Genomic DNA, 18,366 nt, shown 5'->3' on the forward strand with positions numbered 1-18,366 from the left:
TGATCCAGGATAATTTGGGATTACGGAGAACTCATCCTCCTTATTCCTGGAGCAGAGAGGACGCCTGGGAAACCAGGGTTGTCCCCTGGGGGTGCAGAAGCAACTGGGTTTTGTGGGGAGGTTGGGAAAAGGAAAAAAGAGGGAGAGCTGGGAATGCAGTGGGCTCCGAGCCCCTACCGTGTCACTGCCAGCATGACCCGCGAGTGACAGGGGCTTCGCTTGAGCACACCACAGCAGCCCCGGGCTGGGCACAGCCAGGGGGTGGCCATGGCCCGGTGTCCAAGGAAAAACCCCATGGAGACAGGAGCTTCTCGGGGGTTTTCTGCCCCCCTGGACCTGCAGGACCGCAGCAGGGGAGGGGATCCATGGGCAGGGGTCATGCGCTGCCTGCTCCCGGGTGCTGCTGAACCCCAGCTCCAAGAGGAACAGGAAGGAGATGCAGGAGCCGCAGTCGAGAGGGAAAAGCCAGAAAACAATTTACAGCTTCCTGCAGATGGCAACCGGTACGATCTGGCTGACAAACACAGATGAGCAAGCGTGAGGGAGGGATAAATAAACCTCGCAGCTCGTGGAGTAAAGCAACCTGCTGGGATTTACTGGAGAAAATTCCCACTCGGCCAGCGCCGGGCTCCCCGTTCCTGCGCTGGGGCGGGCGGTGTGAGGCACTGTGGCAGGGCCGTGGCACCCAGGGGACACACCCAGGGGACCGGGGGACACGGCATCCTCCCACCTGCTGCCCCAGGGGTGCCCTCGGGGCCAACGAACCCAGGAGCAGCCGAGGCACCGCTGTGCAAAACCAGCCCGAGTCATTTCATCAGAGCGCAGTGAAAGCCTCATGCAAATGTTTTCCATTCCAAAATTCTTTTGGTTTCTAGACTGGTGAAGCCCCAAGTCTTTCTGGGGAACTTTCTTTTTGTTCTGTTTTTTTTTTTTTTTTTTGTTTTGTTTTGTTTTGTTTTGTTTTGTTTTTAATGAAACTTTTTCAAATATTTCTGGAAATTCATCAAACAGGTTGTCCTCTGTCTGCAATACTTTTTTCATATTTTTTCCTCCCAGAGAGGAGCTGAAGGGACCCGATGTGCTGTGGCACTGGGGAGGGTGACCAGGGAGACACCAGGGGACAGCGAGGCAGGACTCTGGCACTCCCGGCCCGCGGCTCCCGCCTGCCTGCTCTCCCTCAAGCGGGAATAATCTCCAGTGGAAAATAACATGAGATAAAGGCGATGAGAAACAGCGAACCCCACCCGGCTCTAACGGGGTCTGCGCTTCATCCCAGGCTTGTTTGTGCTGGGAAATGACCGGGGCAGCTGGGCTGGAGCCCCTGGGGAGCGGGAGCAGAGCACGGTGCCACAGGGGCACAAACCGAATGAGCCCCGTGCTCACTTGAAGCATTTGCGTGCAGGGATTTATGCACCGAGGGCAGGTCCCCGGGCAGGCTGGGATAAGCTGGGGGTGGCCAAAGGCCAAAGCCATCACAGGAATATCCATCTGGGGATTTCCATATCTCTGGATTTTAGGCACCCCGGTAATAGGATCCTTGAAAAACCGGGCACCCCCGGCACGTCCCTGCCTCACAACTGGACCCGATGGAATCCGTGAGTGTGGAGCAGCAGAGAGTGGCTGTGAGGGAAGGGATGACTGGCTCGGCTGGGAGGAAAACCCTCCCAGGCAAAGCTTAATGAAGAAATCATTGTGCAGGGATCAGCCCTGCGCCGTTAATGAGCCTCGTTGTTATTTAAATTAGGCTCCTGGAAGGGCTGGGTGAAGAATTCATTATGAGACGATTTTTCTGAGCAATGTGATGAACGATGGATATAAAACCAGCCATCCCTCGGGAGAAGGAAGCTGCAGAGAAATGCAGCTCCTGGGGGAGAGCAGCTGGACTTTGCCATGGCACAAGCAGAATTATTGTTCAGCCCAGAAGGGGCAGGTGCTGCAGCCTGGCCCAGGGATGGCAGAGGCTTGGTGGCTCTGCTGCTCTCCTGCTTCCCCTTCGCTCTTCCTCCAGAGCTGGGCTGTGTCACCAGGCTGCTCCAAGCCCTGTCCAGCCTGGCCTTCGACACTCCCAGGGATCCAGGGGCAGCCACAGCTTCTCCGGGCACCCTGTGCCAGGGCCTCCCCACCCTCACAGGGAGCAATTCCTTCCCAATATCCCATCCAACCCTGCCCTCTGGCAGTGGGAAGCCATTCCCTGTGTCCTGTCCCTCCATCCTTCATCCCAAGCCCCTCTCCAACTCTCCTGGAAATCCCTTAGGCACTTCAGGGTGCTCTAAGATCTCCCTGGAGGTTTCTCTTCATCTTGCACCAGCTCGAGCCCATCACTCACAGCTCGGCCTTGTTGCTGTTGAGTTTGAGTCTTGCTTTTTTATCCAGCATAAACATTTAATGATGTCCTTGAATCTTCACGCTGTTGCCTGACTGTCCCAAGCCCGAGGCTCCCCTTTGCACCCCAGTGAGACATGTGAAGGTGGCAGTGCCACTCTGCCCCTGCCACCATGCTGACCCCGCTGTGCACTAACCCAGCGTGGAACACAGAGGGAAAACAAAATTTGGATCAATAGCAAGGAACAACGAGATCTTCCCATAGAGTTATAGGACATGGAAGCCAATTATTGATCAGATGGTTTGGGAACCAAGCAACAAAACCCCAAGGATTTCACCACAAACTTTGCTAAACCAACTGTGCAGGAAGGCGGTTTGATGTGGGCCGTTTCTGGGTACATGAAACAGAATTAATTTGTTCTCCCTGAAAGCCAGAAGCCAGGAATATGAAATATTTAAATAGCCTAACCATGTTTGCATGTGCTGAGCCATGCGAGCACCAGAAGTGCCTGAGCCTCCCGTGCACACGGGGCTGGAGCAGCTGTTGGGCAGGCGTGGTGGCCGTGTCCCTCACTGCAGGGAGCAGAAGGCACCCAGCCACCGGGCAGTGAACAACACGGGCTCCTCATCTCATTGATCCATCTGCAGCACGCTCTGCCTCGAGGAGGGATGGAGGAGTGCTCTTGGGTCTGAGAAATGAGGATGTATTTGCACAGACCCTGAACACCAGGCACAGCAGCTCTGAACTGGGAGTGGTTTGACTCCTCTGGCACGGCCCTGCTGCCTCTCACAGCCTGGGAACTGCACTCTCACGCCACCCTTGCACCCTGGGAGTCCCGGGCAAGCTTCGACCCTGGGGACAGGATGGGGGATGGAGCCCTGTTTAACTGCTTACTGCAGTGCCTCACCTGCTCCTGCCCGGGGAGGATCAGCTTGTGCCAGCTCCCTGCCAACTGCTGCACCCCTTGCGCTCAGGGGACCATGAGGGAAGGCAGTTCCTTGTCTGCTTTACCCTGGTTCTTTCCTCTCTGCCCAACACACTTGGGTGTCTCTGACCCCAGTGTTTGACCCCCTCTGGGTGAGCAGAGGTGGTCTGCGGGGCCACAGCCAGCTGGAGCCCTCTGTGCCCCCCGGCAGCCCTGTCACTGCCGGCAGTGTCCCGATGTGCTCAGCGACAGCCCTGTCTGAGTCCTGTCCATCACATCCCTGCATCCCAGAGCAGCCGGACATTCCATATCCGCACTGCTGGGTAAGGCAAGGCTGCTGGAGAAGGCGGGAGGAGGTAAAAGGAAATGATGGATTTTCACAGCCAGGAAGGGAGCAGGGGCTGTTCCAGCCGGGCGGCGCTGTGGCCGTGCCTCTGCGGCTGTCCCCGTGTCCCTGCGGCTGTCCCCTCGCTCCGGCCACTCCGGAGGTTTATGTAAACTCAGGCGCCAACATTTGGGCTTTTTCTCGCCCAGCGGCTGCTGTGAAGGATCTCCTGCCGCCGGTGGGTGGGGAACTGGGTCTCCTCACATGAACGCAGCATCTCTCTCCCCGCTCCATCCTCGCTGCACGGAGGACGTGGAACATGTGAAAACTGTGAAAGCAGAAAGGGAAAAACCAGAGCAGCTGATGCCACCCCGCTGCGGGGGGGTGCCTGTCACCCCGTCCGTCCCCAGTGTCCCCACGGAACCCGGGGCAGACCCCTCTCCCCAGCGCTGCCCCGAGCCGGGGATGCCCCAGCCTGCGGCTCCAGCTGCGGTTCTGCCTCCGGGCCCTTTGTCCCGTGGGGTTTTACCGGGGCTGTGCTGCCCCCGGGGACCTCCCCGGGCAGCCTCTGAGCGGGGTCTGAAAAATCAACTGCTGTGAGCAGCGCCAAGATCCTCCAAAGCTTGGAGGGATCAGGATTTTCCGCCTAAGAAGATCTCTGTCCCTGCTCCAGGATCCCTGTCCCTGCCTTGGACCTCCTGGCATGCCGGGTGAGGGCAAGACGACAAACGGATGTGGAGGCTGCCGAGTGCTGCTGAGGCACCTTTATATGTAATTAGAGCTGGACTTTTCCTCCACCTGTTTCCTGTGGCGGATTTGGGTCCTGAAGAAAAAAGAGATTAAAAAAAAAGAGACAAATCTGTTCTCCAGCTTTTTTGAATTCTTCAGAGGAAGCCGGTGTGGGCACCAGGGGAGCAGCATCCCCACATCAGCACGAGGCTGCAGGCTGCAGGCCCTTGCCGGGTGCTCCAGGACCGCAGTTCCCACTCACTCAGGGGCTCCCGCACGTGTGGAGGCAGAGCTTTCCTAGGAAATGGGGAGAATCCATCCTAGGTTTGGGGATTGTGTCTCTTTGCCGGATTTTGGGGCTGGCTGCGGTGTGGGGTGAGGCTGCGGGGCTGGAGCTGTCCAACACAGAGGATCATGCGATGGCAGCGGCTCCCTGACCTGAGCCCCTCTGCGTTGTTACTCGGGGTGGGGGATTTCGCTGGGAGGGGCTCGTGATCCTGGTCTCCTTGCCCCTGACCCTGAAGTCTCATGCCGGGCTCACTGCTCCACACTTCCCAGCACGAGTCCTGTGGCTGCTCCGTGCTCCCCCTTCCCAGAGCAGCTCCTGCGCCTGCCTGGTGGGAGGATGAGGTCCCTTCCTGAGGATGTGAATCACGTCTCCAGGGGAGGCTGCCCCTGCTCCCTCTGTCTCGTCTGCAGAGGGGCTGCTCCCCCGCCCCCGGCAGCGCAGGGAGGCCAAGGAGCCGCCGGCAAAGGGAGCTTGGATTTGCCAGCTCCATGGAGATCCCCTGTGTGGCGAGGAGTGGAGACACAACTTCCCACATCACTGGCTTGGTTTTGGTGCCTTCTCTGCAGCAGGAACTGATGGAGAGGAAAATAGCATTAGAAACCACACTTTTATGGAAACAGGAATGAACTGGGCTGGTTTCCCCTCTGCTCCACCACTGTGCTCCCCTGAGAACGATGGGTCAGGGTTGTTTGTGTGTGTTAGTCCCTCCTCACACCTGGGGGCTGCACTTGCATTAATAAATATAACAGCTTCCTTAGAGGAAGGAGCTGCTGGGGTGTTCATCCCGACATTTCAAAGTGCTGGGGGGATCTGGATCCTTAGCTTTTGTGAAAATTAACATGGTCATGAAGATCCTGCCTTTAATATGAAGTGACTCAGAGTGCACTAAATAATGAAAAAAGTAAAATAAGGTAAAATTATGTAAACTATGGAAAGAAGAAAGCAATCCCCTGAGAGCAAGAACAGTACCTGGCTTTTGTACTTTTGTACCTTGGCCCAGCAGTGAAAAAAGTTTGTGTGTGATTATTGTGATTATCAATACTCATAGGGGGAAATTAAAGCCATATTCTCTGTGTTCCACATGCAGCAGTTATGGGGGCTGTCCTTGGAAAATGGGAATGTACAGTAAAAAGCAACAAGGCAGGAACAGGCAAAGCCCAGAATTTAGAGTTAAAATGAGCAGAATTCAGCCTGGTGTGGCTCCACGTGCAGTGCAGCAGCGCTGAGGGGAACACACCACTCCCCTCCAACAGTGCAGAGGGAAGGAGTCAAAACGCCCTGTTATTATTTCCATTATTGCTCCGTTCCTTTCCATGCAGGAGGAGTTATTTCTGCTGCACAGATTCCTGTGTGAGCCTGCAGTGAGTGGGGCTCCCAGGGCAGAGGGGACTCCACAGTGTGGCCAGTGATGTGTCGGGCACAGAAAGCCCCACGTGTGGCCCCCACACTCCCCACACACCCCGGGGATGTTCCCTCACCCCCTCCCAGCACGGCACAGCATGAGCAGGGATGGCTGCAATTTATTTCTCCTTCTTAGCAGGAAAATCAGATGGTGCTGTGAGATGGTGCCAGCCCTCTGTTCCTGGGAGGGTGACATCAGCAGGACAGGTCAGCCCCGCTTTATTACTGCAATGAACCTTTTAAAGCAACTGCATAATAACAGCCCTGGGCCTATTTCGGGAAAGTCTCCTGGGTGTTTAATTCCATGGAGTGAGCGGGGTTTTCTTCAGAGAAAGAGCATGTAGGATGGAGGGTTGGATAACAGCAGAGCAGGGATGGTCCCAGGCCTCAAAAGGGGAAGGATCATGTGGATGCTGAGACAGAATTAAATCCCAGAAATGAGAATTTAAAAAAACTTGTTCATGGAAATATGGTTATGTTTCGCTTGAAGTTTTCTCGTGTTTTGATTTGAATTCTCATCTCCTCAGCACCCAGACCAGGACAATGCAGGACTAGGTGGGCCCAGGGAGACCTGGATGTAGGAGGAGGAGGCTGATGGATCTGATTTTCAGTGTCCGTGAGTGCCGTCAGGGAGCAGGGGAGATGAATGGTGGATGTGGATGGAAGACTCTTCTGTGCCAGCCAGCTGAGGTGTTTGCAGTGGGTTGGTAAAAAAAGGTCATTATTCCAACGGGAAATTTAAAAAATCTTTCCGAGAGGACCACTGAGCTGCTGGTTTGTGCCCGTGTCTGTGCGTGAGCCCTGGGGTTGTGGCCTTGCGTGGGCTGCTCCCCAAGGCACATTCCTGCTCCCCAAGGCGCAGTGACCCCAGCGCCCGGCCCGGCACAGCTGCTGTGCCTGAGCTCCTGCCTGGATCCCCTCTCGACCTGACTCATGTTGTGCAGAAAATCAGGGTAGAGAAAAATTATTCTGGCCTTAACAGTGGGAAGTCTGGGACTCCCAAGGAGCCAGCACTGTCACTGCCAGTCCTGCAGTGGCCATGGGGCAGTGCAGGTGTCCCCACGGCTGGCACATCCATATCTATGTCCTACTGAGTCCCGCTTGTTGCCCCGCCCGCCTGCTCGGGCAGTGGGACAGGACGATGTCCCTGCCTTGGTGACCCTGCCCACAGCCCCGTCTCACGCGGGCCACCAGCCGAGCTCTGTCCCTGCCCGTGCCTGGGTGGTCCCTGCGCATCTCCGCGGGATGCAGATGCTCTATGCAAATGAAGGGCCGGGCTGGGCCCTATGCAAATCAACATGCAAATCGAGGGGGGGCGCGGCCGTGCCGGGGGCGCGGGGGGCGGGGCTTGCCGTGCCGCGAGGCGCCGGGGGCGTGGCCGGCGATGCAGATGAGGGGCGGGGCTGCGCTGTATGTAAATGAGGGGGCGTGGCCCGGCGGGCGGTGTCGGAGCCTCCCGCCAGCTGCGGGCAGCGGCCCCGAGCGCGGCCCCGGCAGCGCAGCCGGACCAGCCCCAGCCCCGCCGGACCAGCGCCACCGGAGCGGGCCGGGCCGGGCCGGCAGCCCCCGCACAGCATGGCCGAGCCGCCGGCGGCAGCGCCGGCCCCCGAGGGCGAGGAGGGCCCGGTGCGCTTCGCCCGCAAGGGCGCCCTGCGGCAGAAGAACGTGCACGAGGTGAAGAACCACAAGTTCACGGCGCGGTTCTTCAAGCAGCCCACCTTCTGCAGCCACTGCACCGACTTCATCTGGTGAGCCTTCCCCTGGACTCCCTGCAGCCGCCCCGGGACACCGGCTCGGCGGGACATCCCTCCCCATGCTCGCCCAGCCCGGTGGGACTCATCCTCGCCCTCCTCCGGGCACCCCTCCCGTCCCGGCTCCCCTCATCCCCCGCATCCCATCCCGGTCCCCCCGGTGCCCGCTCTCCTCCGGCCGGCGGCTCCGGGCAGGGTCGTTGCGCCGCGGGGCCGGGGCCGGTGTCTCACTCCGCCTCTCTCTCCGCAGGGGCTTCGGCAAGCAGGGCTTCCAGTGTCAAGGTGAGTGTTGCGCTGCCGGGGGGGCCGAGGGGGCCCTCGCTCCGTGTCCGCCCCCCGGGACCGGCCCCGCATCTCCCTGCGGGCGGCATCCCCGCGGCACCGGGAAGCAGCTTAGTCATTTTTTTAATCAACCGAGCAACTAGTCGTGCCTTTAAGCCGGTCGAGTCTCGTTAGCAGAGATAAGCGCCCAGGACTTCAGCTAAATCCCCCGAAAAAGACTGAGGGGAGTTTGTTTTTAATGTACTTAACACCAAAACATGTGTTTGGGTGGCAAACAGGCTGGGCGAGGGCTGCTCCGGGGCTGCAACTGCGCAGCCGGCGAGGACTTGAATGGCTTGGTTGTGTTGCTGGGGAAAAAAAAATGAGGCTTTATAACAAAATACGTTGCAGTAGCCAGGTTACTGTGACCATAATTCTTTGTTCTGATGATGCTGAGATTCTGGAGGGGCTCTTCAGGGATTTAGGATGTCCCCTCGGGAAATTGGGCTGAATTACCCAGGCGTTATCTGGTTGCTGTTGTAGCCAGCCCAGCTGGGGGCTGCTCCTGCTCGCAGGTCGCCCTGTCCTGTGGGTCCCACCTGTGTGGGGTTCACCTCTGGGCGTGGGGTTCAAATGGGGCCGGTGCTCGCAGCTGCTGGCAGTGAAATTTTGCTTTTGTGAATATTTGGGACAGAGTTTTATTTTGGTGGGTGGCTGACTCCCAAGCTGAGGTATTTGGCATGAAAACAAACCCACTTTAGAGCTCTAAAAGACTGCTCCTGGCAGCTGTCCTTGGGGTTTTGGTGCGGCACACTCAGGGTGTGAGGTGCTGCGGTGGGTCCGGGTCTCGGGGGGTTCCTGTAACTGTGGGCAGAGGGGCTTTGCCTTTGCTGCTCTCAGGAGCACCTCTGCAGCTGCCTGTACAAGCAGTGTAAGTCTAATCCAATTTAAATGATGCTGCTACTCATCCTTAACACTTACCACGCGAGTATAACCTTAAAATACCAAAACCGTCTCCCTGCCACCTCCCCAACCCCAGCCTGAAGGCCTGGACAGGTGTTGGCAAGCAGAGAAAAGTGGATGTGGAGATTAAAGCGTGTCCTAGGGCTGTTTCTCAAGGTCACAGCTTCCCCTGGTACCTGAGGTTTCACACATGGGCAGTTCAGTCACATCACTGAGAGAAATTCTGCGCACCTCAAATCTGTTGTGGGTCTTCCCAGGCTTACCTGGCTGTTAATTCCCTGACTTTCCTTACAGTGACGGTGTATTTGTGCAAACACAATGTCCATGAAATCTGGACTGTGTTGGGGAGCTGGTGGGGACCATGTACTGGCCCGACAGGGTTTGCCTGCATTATTTCTAGAGCTCTGCTGAGTTCTACCTATCGCATCCAGGGTTGGATAACTGGCACCTCTCCAAGTCTCTTCCAGCTGTCAGGAACTGTTATCCAAACCTGTAACTGTGCTCTTGCTCCAAGGTTTATCCTTAGATGTTTTTAGCCAGTGTTGAATCAGCCCTCAGTGTGAGGGCAGTGGGTGGGCCTGTGGAGGTGTCTCGGAGGTGTCGAGCAGTGCAGTCCTGGCCCTGGGTCGTGGGGCAGGAGCCCCTGTGAGCTGCAGTGACACCAGTAGCACTGCCAGGAGCCTGCTGTGTTCAGTGACATCCCCGAGGGTGTGTAACTGCTCTGTGACATCCCTTTCTGCCTTCAGAAACCCTTTCCAGGTTACTCTGGTGTTACAGACGGGAATGTGCAATAGGGAATCTTTACTGTGCAACAGGGAATTTCACAGATTGAGGTCTGCAGACCAGCCCAGTCTTTACTTTCCTAAAATCAGTGAGCTGTGGATTTCCCCAGATCCCACCTGTGAGGTGCTGGGGTGCCCAGGTGAAGGTGCTCCTGTGGGTGAGGCAGCTGTGGGACAATGCCCATCACGGCCAGGGCAGGAGCAGCTGTGCCCTGGGGTGGAGGACGCGCCGTGTCTCCCTGCAGGATGCTTCCAGCTTGGGAAATCAACACAGAAGTCTCTCCCACTGCCATCTGCGCTGGAATCACAGCTGCCCTGGGGCTTGTCCTGGTGGGAGGTGGAACTGGAGGTGCTAGGGCTGGCACTGCCCTGCTTTGGCTGTGCCAGGGGGGCTGTGCTCGTGCTGGGTTGTGCAGGTACCGCCAGCTTTGGGTTTGTGGCCCACAGGCTGTGCTGCAGCTGCTGTTGAACTTGGTAAATATTGACATGGAGGCAGAAAATCCCAGGGCTGGCTTTTGTTTAGGGGTTCTTCAGCCCCATAGGGCTGCCAGGAAGCTCTGGAGTGAGGGTCTACCTCTCCCTTTACTGAATGCGGCTTTAATTCAACTTTAACAACTTCCCCGAGTGTTGTATCCCGTTGTTTTGTGGGATGGCTGGAAATGCAGCTGGGGCACACGTCTGTCTGCTCTCAGCTGTTCCTACTGCTGTGCTCGCTTTAAGTAGGTTTTCACCTGTGCCCTGATTTCTTTCTAGGGCATTTGCAATAATTAGATTGTTAATTAGCTCATTACTTGTGACTTTTGGCAGGAAGTTAGCAGAAACTGACTCTTTGTAGCTTGAAATACTAATGGATACCACAAATGCCACTTAATTGCCTGCTAATCTGCTTCTTATCCTTGTATACAATCTCCTCCTTATCCTTGTATGCATCTGAAGACTTCCTGGGCCAACGTCTCTCTTGTGAGCCAGAAACTGTCTGAGTGTGGGCAGGGGAGGTCTGTGCACAGCCGGTCCAGGAGCAGGGCTGCTTCTGGCAGGTCAGCAAAAAGAAATCAATATCTTGTGGGTGTTGGAAGCTGAAGTGCTGAGGATGTGCCTGGAGCTGCCAGGAAGATGAACTCTTCCCGAGGGAAGCTCGATGGCCCCTGGCTGCCTCTCAGCCCGTGGTACAGAGGGGCTTTCTGGCCCTGCTCTAACGACCTGTTGTAGCTGGAAGGTGTAGAAACTTCTCAGGAATAGAGAAAGGGAAGTGTGTGTTCTCTCCCCTTCCTGGGTTTGGGGATTCATCCAAGCAGTATCAGCACCAGGAATGCATTAGGAGGGAGGGAGCAGCCCCTTGGTGTCTGCAGGCTGGGGAAGAAACAAGTGGCCAAGTCTTGGTTCTCCTGCTGCAGGAAGTGCTGTAGGATGGTAAAGGAGAGGGAATTGGTTTGAAAGCTTTTGGGAGTGAAGTTCTTGGTCGCCTTCTGGGAATGTGCTGCTTCTGGGAACTGGCAGCTTTCTCTTTCCTGCTCATGTTTCCCCCGCCTTGGCATCCTTGGGGGCCATTTCTCCTGTTGCCCAGGCAGCCCTTGGTCCCTTTGTGGATCAGAGTGCTGAGGGGGACGTGTGTCCAGGAGCTGGATTTGCTCAACCTGGAGTCACTGTGGCTGGGCTGGGCTCCCACCCTGGGGGCCTGGGCAGAGGTGAGGAGCAGTGGAACGTGATTCACACTTGGGAGCAAAAAATAACCTGCATCTGTTACTGCTTTCACGTGTACAATGTAGAAAAGATCTTGGAAAGGAGAATCTTGATTCTTCCTGAAGAGAAAGGGGGGAAAAAAAAGCATCCTTTGGTAATGGGTGCTTGGATCTCATGCAGTAACTTTTCTGGGGAGAATGTTTACTTCTTGTCCCTGCTTATGACTCAGTAAGCAAAGAAACTCTTTAGATTAGATCTCCTTCCAAACTTCATGCCACACAGAATTCCTCCCTCCAGGTTTTCCTCTCCCTGTCCTCCAAGGCCAGTGCTCTTGTTCTGTTTTGTGTTTTCACGAGTCAACATCTGAGACCAGAACTGAGCAGCTGGAAAATGTCACCCAGGCCCTACCTCTCAAGCAAGTATTTCTCCCTTGTTCTGTGCCTTCACAAGCCACCCTTCCTCCCCCCAGACGGAAGTGAAACCCATCACACTTTGCTCTCCACTGCAGCTCGAGCCACTCTGCGGGCTGGGCTCGGCACCGTTCAGCGCCGGCTCTTATTGACTGTATTAAACAAGTAAGAAACAAAAGCAAAACAAACTCCAATCATTCGGAGTTGCCTCAAACCCAGTAATTTCGTGTCAACATATTATGCACACTGGAGAAATGTTAGTGTTCAAATAGACTAATTAAAAATGTTACTGCAATTACTTTTGCAACACAAATGATGCTAATTATATAATGCTGCAGAAATTGGAAACATGATTTCGGAGGGTTTTTTGTGTGTGCCTTGCGGTGGTAACGCAAGTCTCGGTGCTGGAGCCGTGTCCCCGGGGCAGCAGGAGCCGTGTCCCCGGGGCAGCAGGAGCCGTGTCCCCACGCAGAACCTGGGGCAGCAGAGCCCGTGGGGAGCCTGTCCCCGGCACCAGGGCAGTGCTGCAGAGCAGGTACAAATAGAAAAGGGAAGTGGGTCTGGGCTCCTGCGCTGCACAGATGGGCTGTGGTTCTGCACAGCCGAGTGAACACAGAGCTGGTGGGAGCTGGGAACGTGTGCCCCTTGGCAGGGCTGCTTCCCGGGCTGGGTTTAAAGCCTGTCACCTGAGCTGGCCTCCCTAATCCCGCTCTTCCCTGCGCTGGATGCCTGTGGCTCAGGGGAGCAGCTGGGGAGGAGGGAGGTGGTTTGGAGGTAGTTTGGACGTGCAGCCCCTCTGGCAGCGCCGGGGCTGTTGGGCTCGGCAGGGACAGCTCGGGTGCAGCCCCGCCGGTGTCCCCGTGCAGCGCACAAGGGCTCGCTCAAGTCTGGAAGTGGAAGTGGTTTCTCTTTCCCTCCCCCCTGCAGTTTCAGGGTGGATTTTTCTTTCTTATCTCCGGAGATAGCTGTCATCCTAAAATGATCTTGGGCCCGGATAATGAGGTGGTCCGTTTCCTTCCCGGGGTATCCATTGCTGACTGGTGCCAGCCATAGGACGCTGGGTGCGGGCTTTGGAGCTGGCCCGTGGGCATTTGGGTGCCTTGGGGTGGCAGGAGAGTTTGCAGCACATCTGCCGGGTGCCTGTTGGCTCTGACACCACTGCAGAGGATAAACAACCCCAGTCTCGAGCCTCTGCCTTGATGGTTCTCCAGCTATTGAGTCTTCCTGGGGAATTTAATGCCTGGGCTGTCTCTAAGGAGACTTCTCAGCAAACAGTGCAGGCAGTTCTGCACGCCTGCTCGCTCACACATGTGATCCTACAAATTCCTGCAGCACACGGGTCCCTGGCAGGGTGTGTAGGGCATCCTTTACTAGCAGCAAGGTGTGGGCGGGTGCTCACCTGTCTTGTCACCAGCAGAAGATGCTGTGAAACAGAGCAAGACCTTGAGGGTTTGGTGTCTGCTGTGGAACAGGAGGTGGGTTTGAACCTGCTCTCAAAACTTGGTGTGAATTCTGTTAACTGCTGGGGTTTCTGTAGGAACTGGAGGGAGGGGAGTTGCGCAAGCCCTTGCTGTGGGCTGCTGCCCTCCCTCCTTCCCAGCCAGCACAGCTCCTCCTCCTCCTGCAGCTCAACAGGCAAAAATCTGAAAACGCTGGAGAGGCTCCTCTGTGCCATCCAGGCCCCCATCAGATCTATCAGCAAATAAGTGGCATGATCACAATGACTAAGAAATTAACTTCTGGCTGTGCCCATAATTTAGCAAGGGCAGGATTGCCTGAAACGCGTTGTTATAAGGGGTGTGATCAGAAATGTAAGGTGGAAGTGCTTTCCCCTGGCCTGGATTGAAGGTGTGTGGTAATGAGAAGGGATGTTCACAATAGTAGGTGGGATGGGATTGTGCCCAGGAGAAGCATTTGGGTGGATTTTCCTGCAGCAGCCAGTTGTGAAAGGATTAGTGCTGCACAGGGACACAGCTGCCAGACTCCACTGTGGGCTGGTGGCCTTTGTGTGCCTGTGGTCCAGCTCAGGCCCCAAGGGCAGCATGGAGTGTGGTGGAGAGTGCTGGTGAGATTAATCCCTCCAGTGTGGCTTCATGAGTCATTATTCTGCAAATCCATAAATTAGAGCCACTCAGAGAAGGGTGAGTAAGGAGCTCCCTGTAGGGGAAGAGTAACCACAGGTGCTTGGGCTGCGTGTTCTTTGTGCTCTTTGAGGGCTGCAGGCTGCCAAAAACGAGCTCTTTGGAAAAGGCAATAAAACAAAACCAGGGAAGCAAGGAGTCCTGAGTGCAGCCTTGGGTTGCCAGCACTGTGCTCTGGGGTTGCCCTGTGTGCTGCCCCACAGCCCTGGGTGATGGGTGTCCTGTCCCACAGCTGGGTGAGGGCAGGGGACAGAGAGAGCATGGAGAGCTCCAGAGCCCCTCCAGACCTCTCAGGTGATGCTGTAGGAAAAAAAGCCTGGCCAAGGACTTGTCCATCCCCTGGAATGGCCTTGTCCCATACTTTGAGATTTAGCAGAAACCACAGGCCCTGTGCTCCTTGGGGTGATGCAGTGCCCTCGCACCTGGTACCTGAACAGAGATGTGGGGCTGGGGCATCTGGACTTGGGTGTGACAGAGACAAGAGCTGTCCCTCAGGTGTCCCTTTTTTCAGGGAAAGGACAGCTGTGAGCTGCTGTTCCCCACCTCTGAACCCGTCCATCCATCTGTCCATCCATCCCGGGCTGGGCTGGTGTTGGTGGCCTCTGTGCCTTGGCCAGGAGTCCCTGGAGGCAGAAAGGTGATATGAACATCAAGGATGTAAAATGACACAGTAACTGCCTTAGTTTTGCAGTGGCCCAATGGATGAAGGTGAAAAATCTCTCTGGAGCTCTTGAGCCCCATCAGGGCTGGTGTCAGGGGCTGCTGCCCCAGCAGAGAAGGGGAGAGATGTGACCCCAGCTGGCCCTGTCCTGCCATCCCACAGGAGCCAGCACCAAGAAGTCAGTTTTTTCCACAAGAGCCACAGAAGGGATGGGGGAGACAGGAAGAAAGCTCCAGTGGTGGTTGGTAGCAGCCAAATTTTGTGTTAAGCAGAAGCAATTCCCAGAAGTAGCTGTGCTGGCTGTAGCTCTTCCCGGGAAGGGAAGGCACTTGTCCAAACCACAACCTGCTCCTGCTGGGCTGTACCCAGAGCCGTGCAGGGCAGGCTGGATTTACCCAGGTGATTGGGATCCCGATGGGCACCATGTGGAGGAGCAGCTGTGGGGTCTCTCCCTGGGAATGCTCTGTTCCCTCCTGCTGTGTCTCATCCCAAGGAGCCGAGGGCTGTGGGCAACAAAAGGCTTTGACTGTGGTGAGGGACCTCAGCTCCCAGGGTGCCTGTGGGGGGACAGAGCTGTGCCCTGGGAGCTCCTTCTCTCAGCACCCCAAATGTGTCTCCCCTGGAGAGAGGGTGGCCAAGGCTCGGCTAGACCAGCCGAAGGGATGGCTCTGCCAAACAGCTTTCTGCTGTGTGGAGGTGGCTTCTTTGCCTTTGCTGTGGTCAGTCTGGGCTGTTGGGACCACTTTGATGCAGGCTCTGAGGGACTTACCCATCCTGGTTTTAGACTGGCCTCCACTGGAAAAATGAAACTAATTTAAATGTTCTCCCTGTGAGAAGGCACCTGAACCTGGTGTAATCAATAACTTGCCAGCAACACCTGCTTTTCTCCTGCTCGGAGTGACTCCTGTTCATGGGTGGGGAGGAGCTCGAGGAGCCCTCCCAGGCCCCTCTTGCTGCAGCAGTGAGCCCTTGCCATCGCTCCCGACAGCTGAGGCCAGTTCCCTGTGAAGGGAAATGCGTTTCATGAGAGTGACAGCTCTGCTCCCGCAGCATCGCGGGGCAGATGGAGCTGCTGCTCCCGCTGCTCTTCCCTGGCAGCTGCAGGCTCTGCTGGGCACTGTCCCCGGCCACATCCTGCTCCGCAGTGCGGGGTGGCCCCTGCAGCCGTGTGTCACAACCGGGGACAGGGCTCCCTCCGGGGTGACACGGCCAGGGCCTTCCCTTCCCTTCCCTTCCCTTCCCTTCCCTTCCCTTCCCTTCCCTTCCCTTCCCTTCCCTTCCCTTCCCTTCCCTTCCCTTCCCTTCCCTTCCCTTCCCTTCCCTTCCCTTCCCTTCCCTTCCCTTCCCTTCCCTTCCCTTCCCTTCCCTTCCCTTCCCTTCCCTTCCCTTCCCTTCCCTTCCCTTCCCTTCCCTTCCCTTCCCTTCCCTTCCCTTCCCTTCCCTTCCCTTCCCTTCCCTTCCCTTCCCTTCCCTTCCCTTCCCTTCCCTTCCCTTCCCTTCCCTTCCCTTCCCTTCCCTTCCCTTCCCTTCCCTTCCCTTCCCTGTCTGTGGAGCGCCTCTTGCCTGGGAGCTGCCCGGGCTGGGCACTCCCAGCTCTGCTCCTAGTGCTGGTAATTCTCGCTAGGCCAAGGTGTGGCTCCTGCCCTCCTGGGCTCCCTGCACAGTGCAGGTGTTGGGCAGGGGCTGGCAGGACCCAGGTGCTGCCCAACCCAGGCTCTGTGCCCAGGCACTGACCTCAGGGACTGTTCTAGCTCTGCTCAAGCTGTTTGCTTTTGAGGGATTTTGGGCTGACTCCCTCCACTGTTTATAGCCATCCTGCTCTTCCCATCATCTGATAAAAAAAAAAAAGAAATTCCAATCCATCCTGATACTGGAATCAGTAAGCATTAGGGGTGGGTAACCTCGTTAGCCTCTTGCTTTCAGAATTTAACTCCTGTGGCCCAGAGCAGGGGCCTTCCTGCCCCAGCTGATGGGCACTGACTGCTGAGTGCTTAATGCTTGTGAGCTACATCTTGTCAATTTAAATAATTTGCTTCCATATTTGGTCTTGCTTTTGTGCCAGATTTATACATCTTGTTTAAATCTGACAAGCAGAATATACTTGCTGCTAATCTGAGCTGGACAAGGCAGTGCCTGCCAAAAAATCCAATATTAATAAGCTCCAGTACATGGAAGTTACTGGATTTGCAAACTTGACGCTTGTTATGGCACAGCTCCCTGAAAATTGGCTTTTTTGCATCTACTTAAATCTGGGTTTTTCCAAAGAGTCAGTCTGTGAGCTTCCCTCTTTGGGTGGGAGCTCCCTCCCAAGCTCAGTCTTTGGAACAAGGGAAGCTTTCCAGCTCTAAGCAGGAGATGAATTGCTTATTTTTTGGGGTGTGGTTAGGAAAATGGGGGATAACTGGTGTCTGTGCAGGGAGATCCTGGCAGCAGCTGGTCTGGAGCAGGAGCCGTGTGCTCGGGTGGCTCTGCATGTGCTGTTGGTCAGGGCTCATGTTTGAGGACGTGGAGCTGCTGGAGCAGGTCCAGAGGAGGCCACAAAGCTGCTCCCAGGGCTGGAGCCCCTCTGCCCTGGAGCCAGGCTGGGAGAGCTGGGAGTGTTCACCTGGAGAAGGCTCCAATGAGACCTCAGAGCCCCTTCCAGGGCCTAAAGGGGCTCCAGGAGAGCTGCAGAGGGACTGAGGACAAAAGCCTGGAGTGACAGGACACAGGGAATGGCTTCCTACTGCCAGAGGGTGGGGGTGGATGGGTTATTGAGAAGGAATTGTTCCCTGGGAGGGTGGGGAGGCCCTGGCACAGGGTGCCCAGAGAAGCTGTGGCTGCCCCTGGATCCCTGGCAGTGTCCAAGGCCAGGTTGGACAGGGCTTGAAGCAACCTGGGACAGTGGAAATGTCCCTCCCCATGGCAGGGGGTGGAACAAGATGGGCTTTAAGGTCCTTTCCAACCCAAACTATTCCAGAATTCTATGATTCTATGTTTAAAATCTTCAGTCTCTTGTAGTTCTGCTCTCGTCTTCCTACATTTGATATTTAGTCAGCAGCAGGGAAGCTAAAAAAGATTCAGATATCTAAATCTCAGCCTTCAGCTGTTCTTCCTCTTCCTCATGCTGTGTTGCCAGTGTGTTCCAGCTGATCCTGCTGGTGGATTCCTCCCTATCTTATGTTGTTGCCATGTGAAAGGATGCAACAGGAATAGCTTCACCTTTGTGGGGAACAGTTAAATACCTTTATTCTGATGGTCTGAACAGAGAGCACAAGCACATTGAATAGCTGACACTCAGAGCACATGAACAAATGCATTTTCATGATTTCCAATTATAGCAGAAGAATGAGAAAGTGAGGTGGTGAAGAGGAGTGAAAGTCGTCCTGGCTCCCCTGAATGGCTTCCTGCAGCCGCGCGGTGACATCGCGATGAAGTCAGGCTGGGAGCGGGGATTGTTTTATAATATCACTGAGGAGCCGGAGTGAGGGGGAAGTGGCCCACGAATTTCATTTGCATCACTGAGTGGATTAGCTCCTGACGCAGTGCAAAGTCATTATTTACTGTGTCTCCAGCTCCGGTGCCTTTCCCAGTGCTGCTGTGGAGAGGCTGATTCAGAGCTGGGTGCAGCTCCTGCCTTGCTGGCGGGGCCCAGCACTTGCCATGTAAGCAAAAGGATGGTGCTTGTCAAGGCTCTGAGTGTTGCGTCCGCCCCAAGAACCTGAGTAATTTGGGTTTAGGTCTTT

General features: G+C 55.9%; 1 protein-coding gene across 1 annotated transcript in view; it reads left to right on the plus strand.

Moving 5' to 3' along the window:
* Positions 1-7,567: 7,567 nt before the first annotated feature.
* The window catches only part of PRKCB (protein kinase C beta), a gene marked incomplete at both ends in the record, with an annotated part of 89,547 nt that continues 78,748 nt past the window's right edge, over positions 7,568-18,366 (plus strand). Inside the window, 2 exons of the mRNA XM_082291855.1 lie at positions 7,568-7,740; positions 7,994-8,025. Coding sequence (XP_082147981.1) covers positions 7,568-7,740; positions 7,994-8,025 — 205 coding nt within the window. The remainder of the gene's footprint in view (positions 7,741-7,993; positions 8,026-18,366) is intronic.

This window comes from Coloeus monedula, assembly GCF_965178545.1.
Source record: "Coloeus monedula genome assembly, chromosome: 16".
Classification (NCBI taxonomy): Eukaryota; Metazoa; Chordata; class Aves; order Passeriformes; family Corvidae; genus Coloeus; species Coloeus monedula.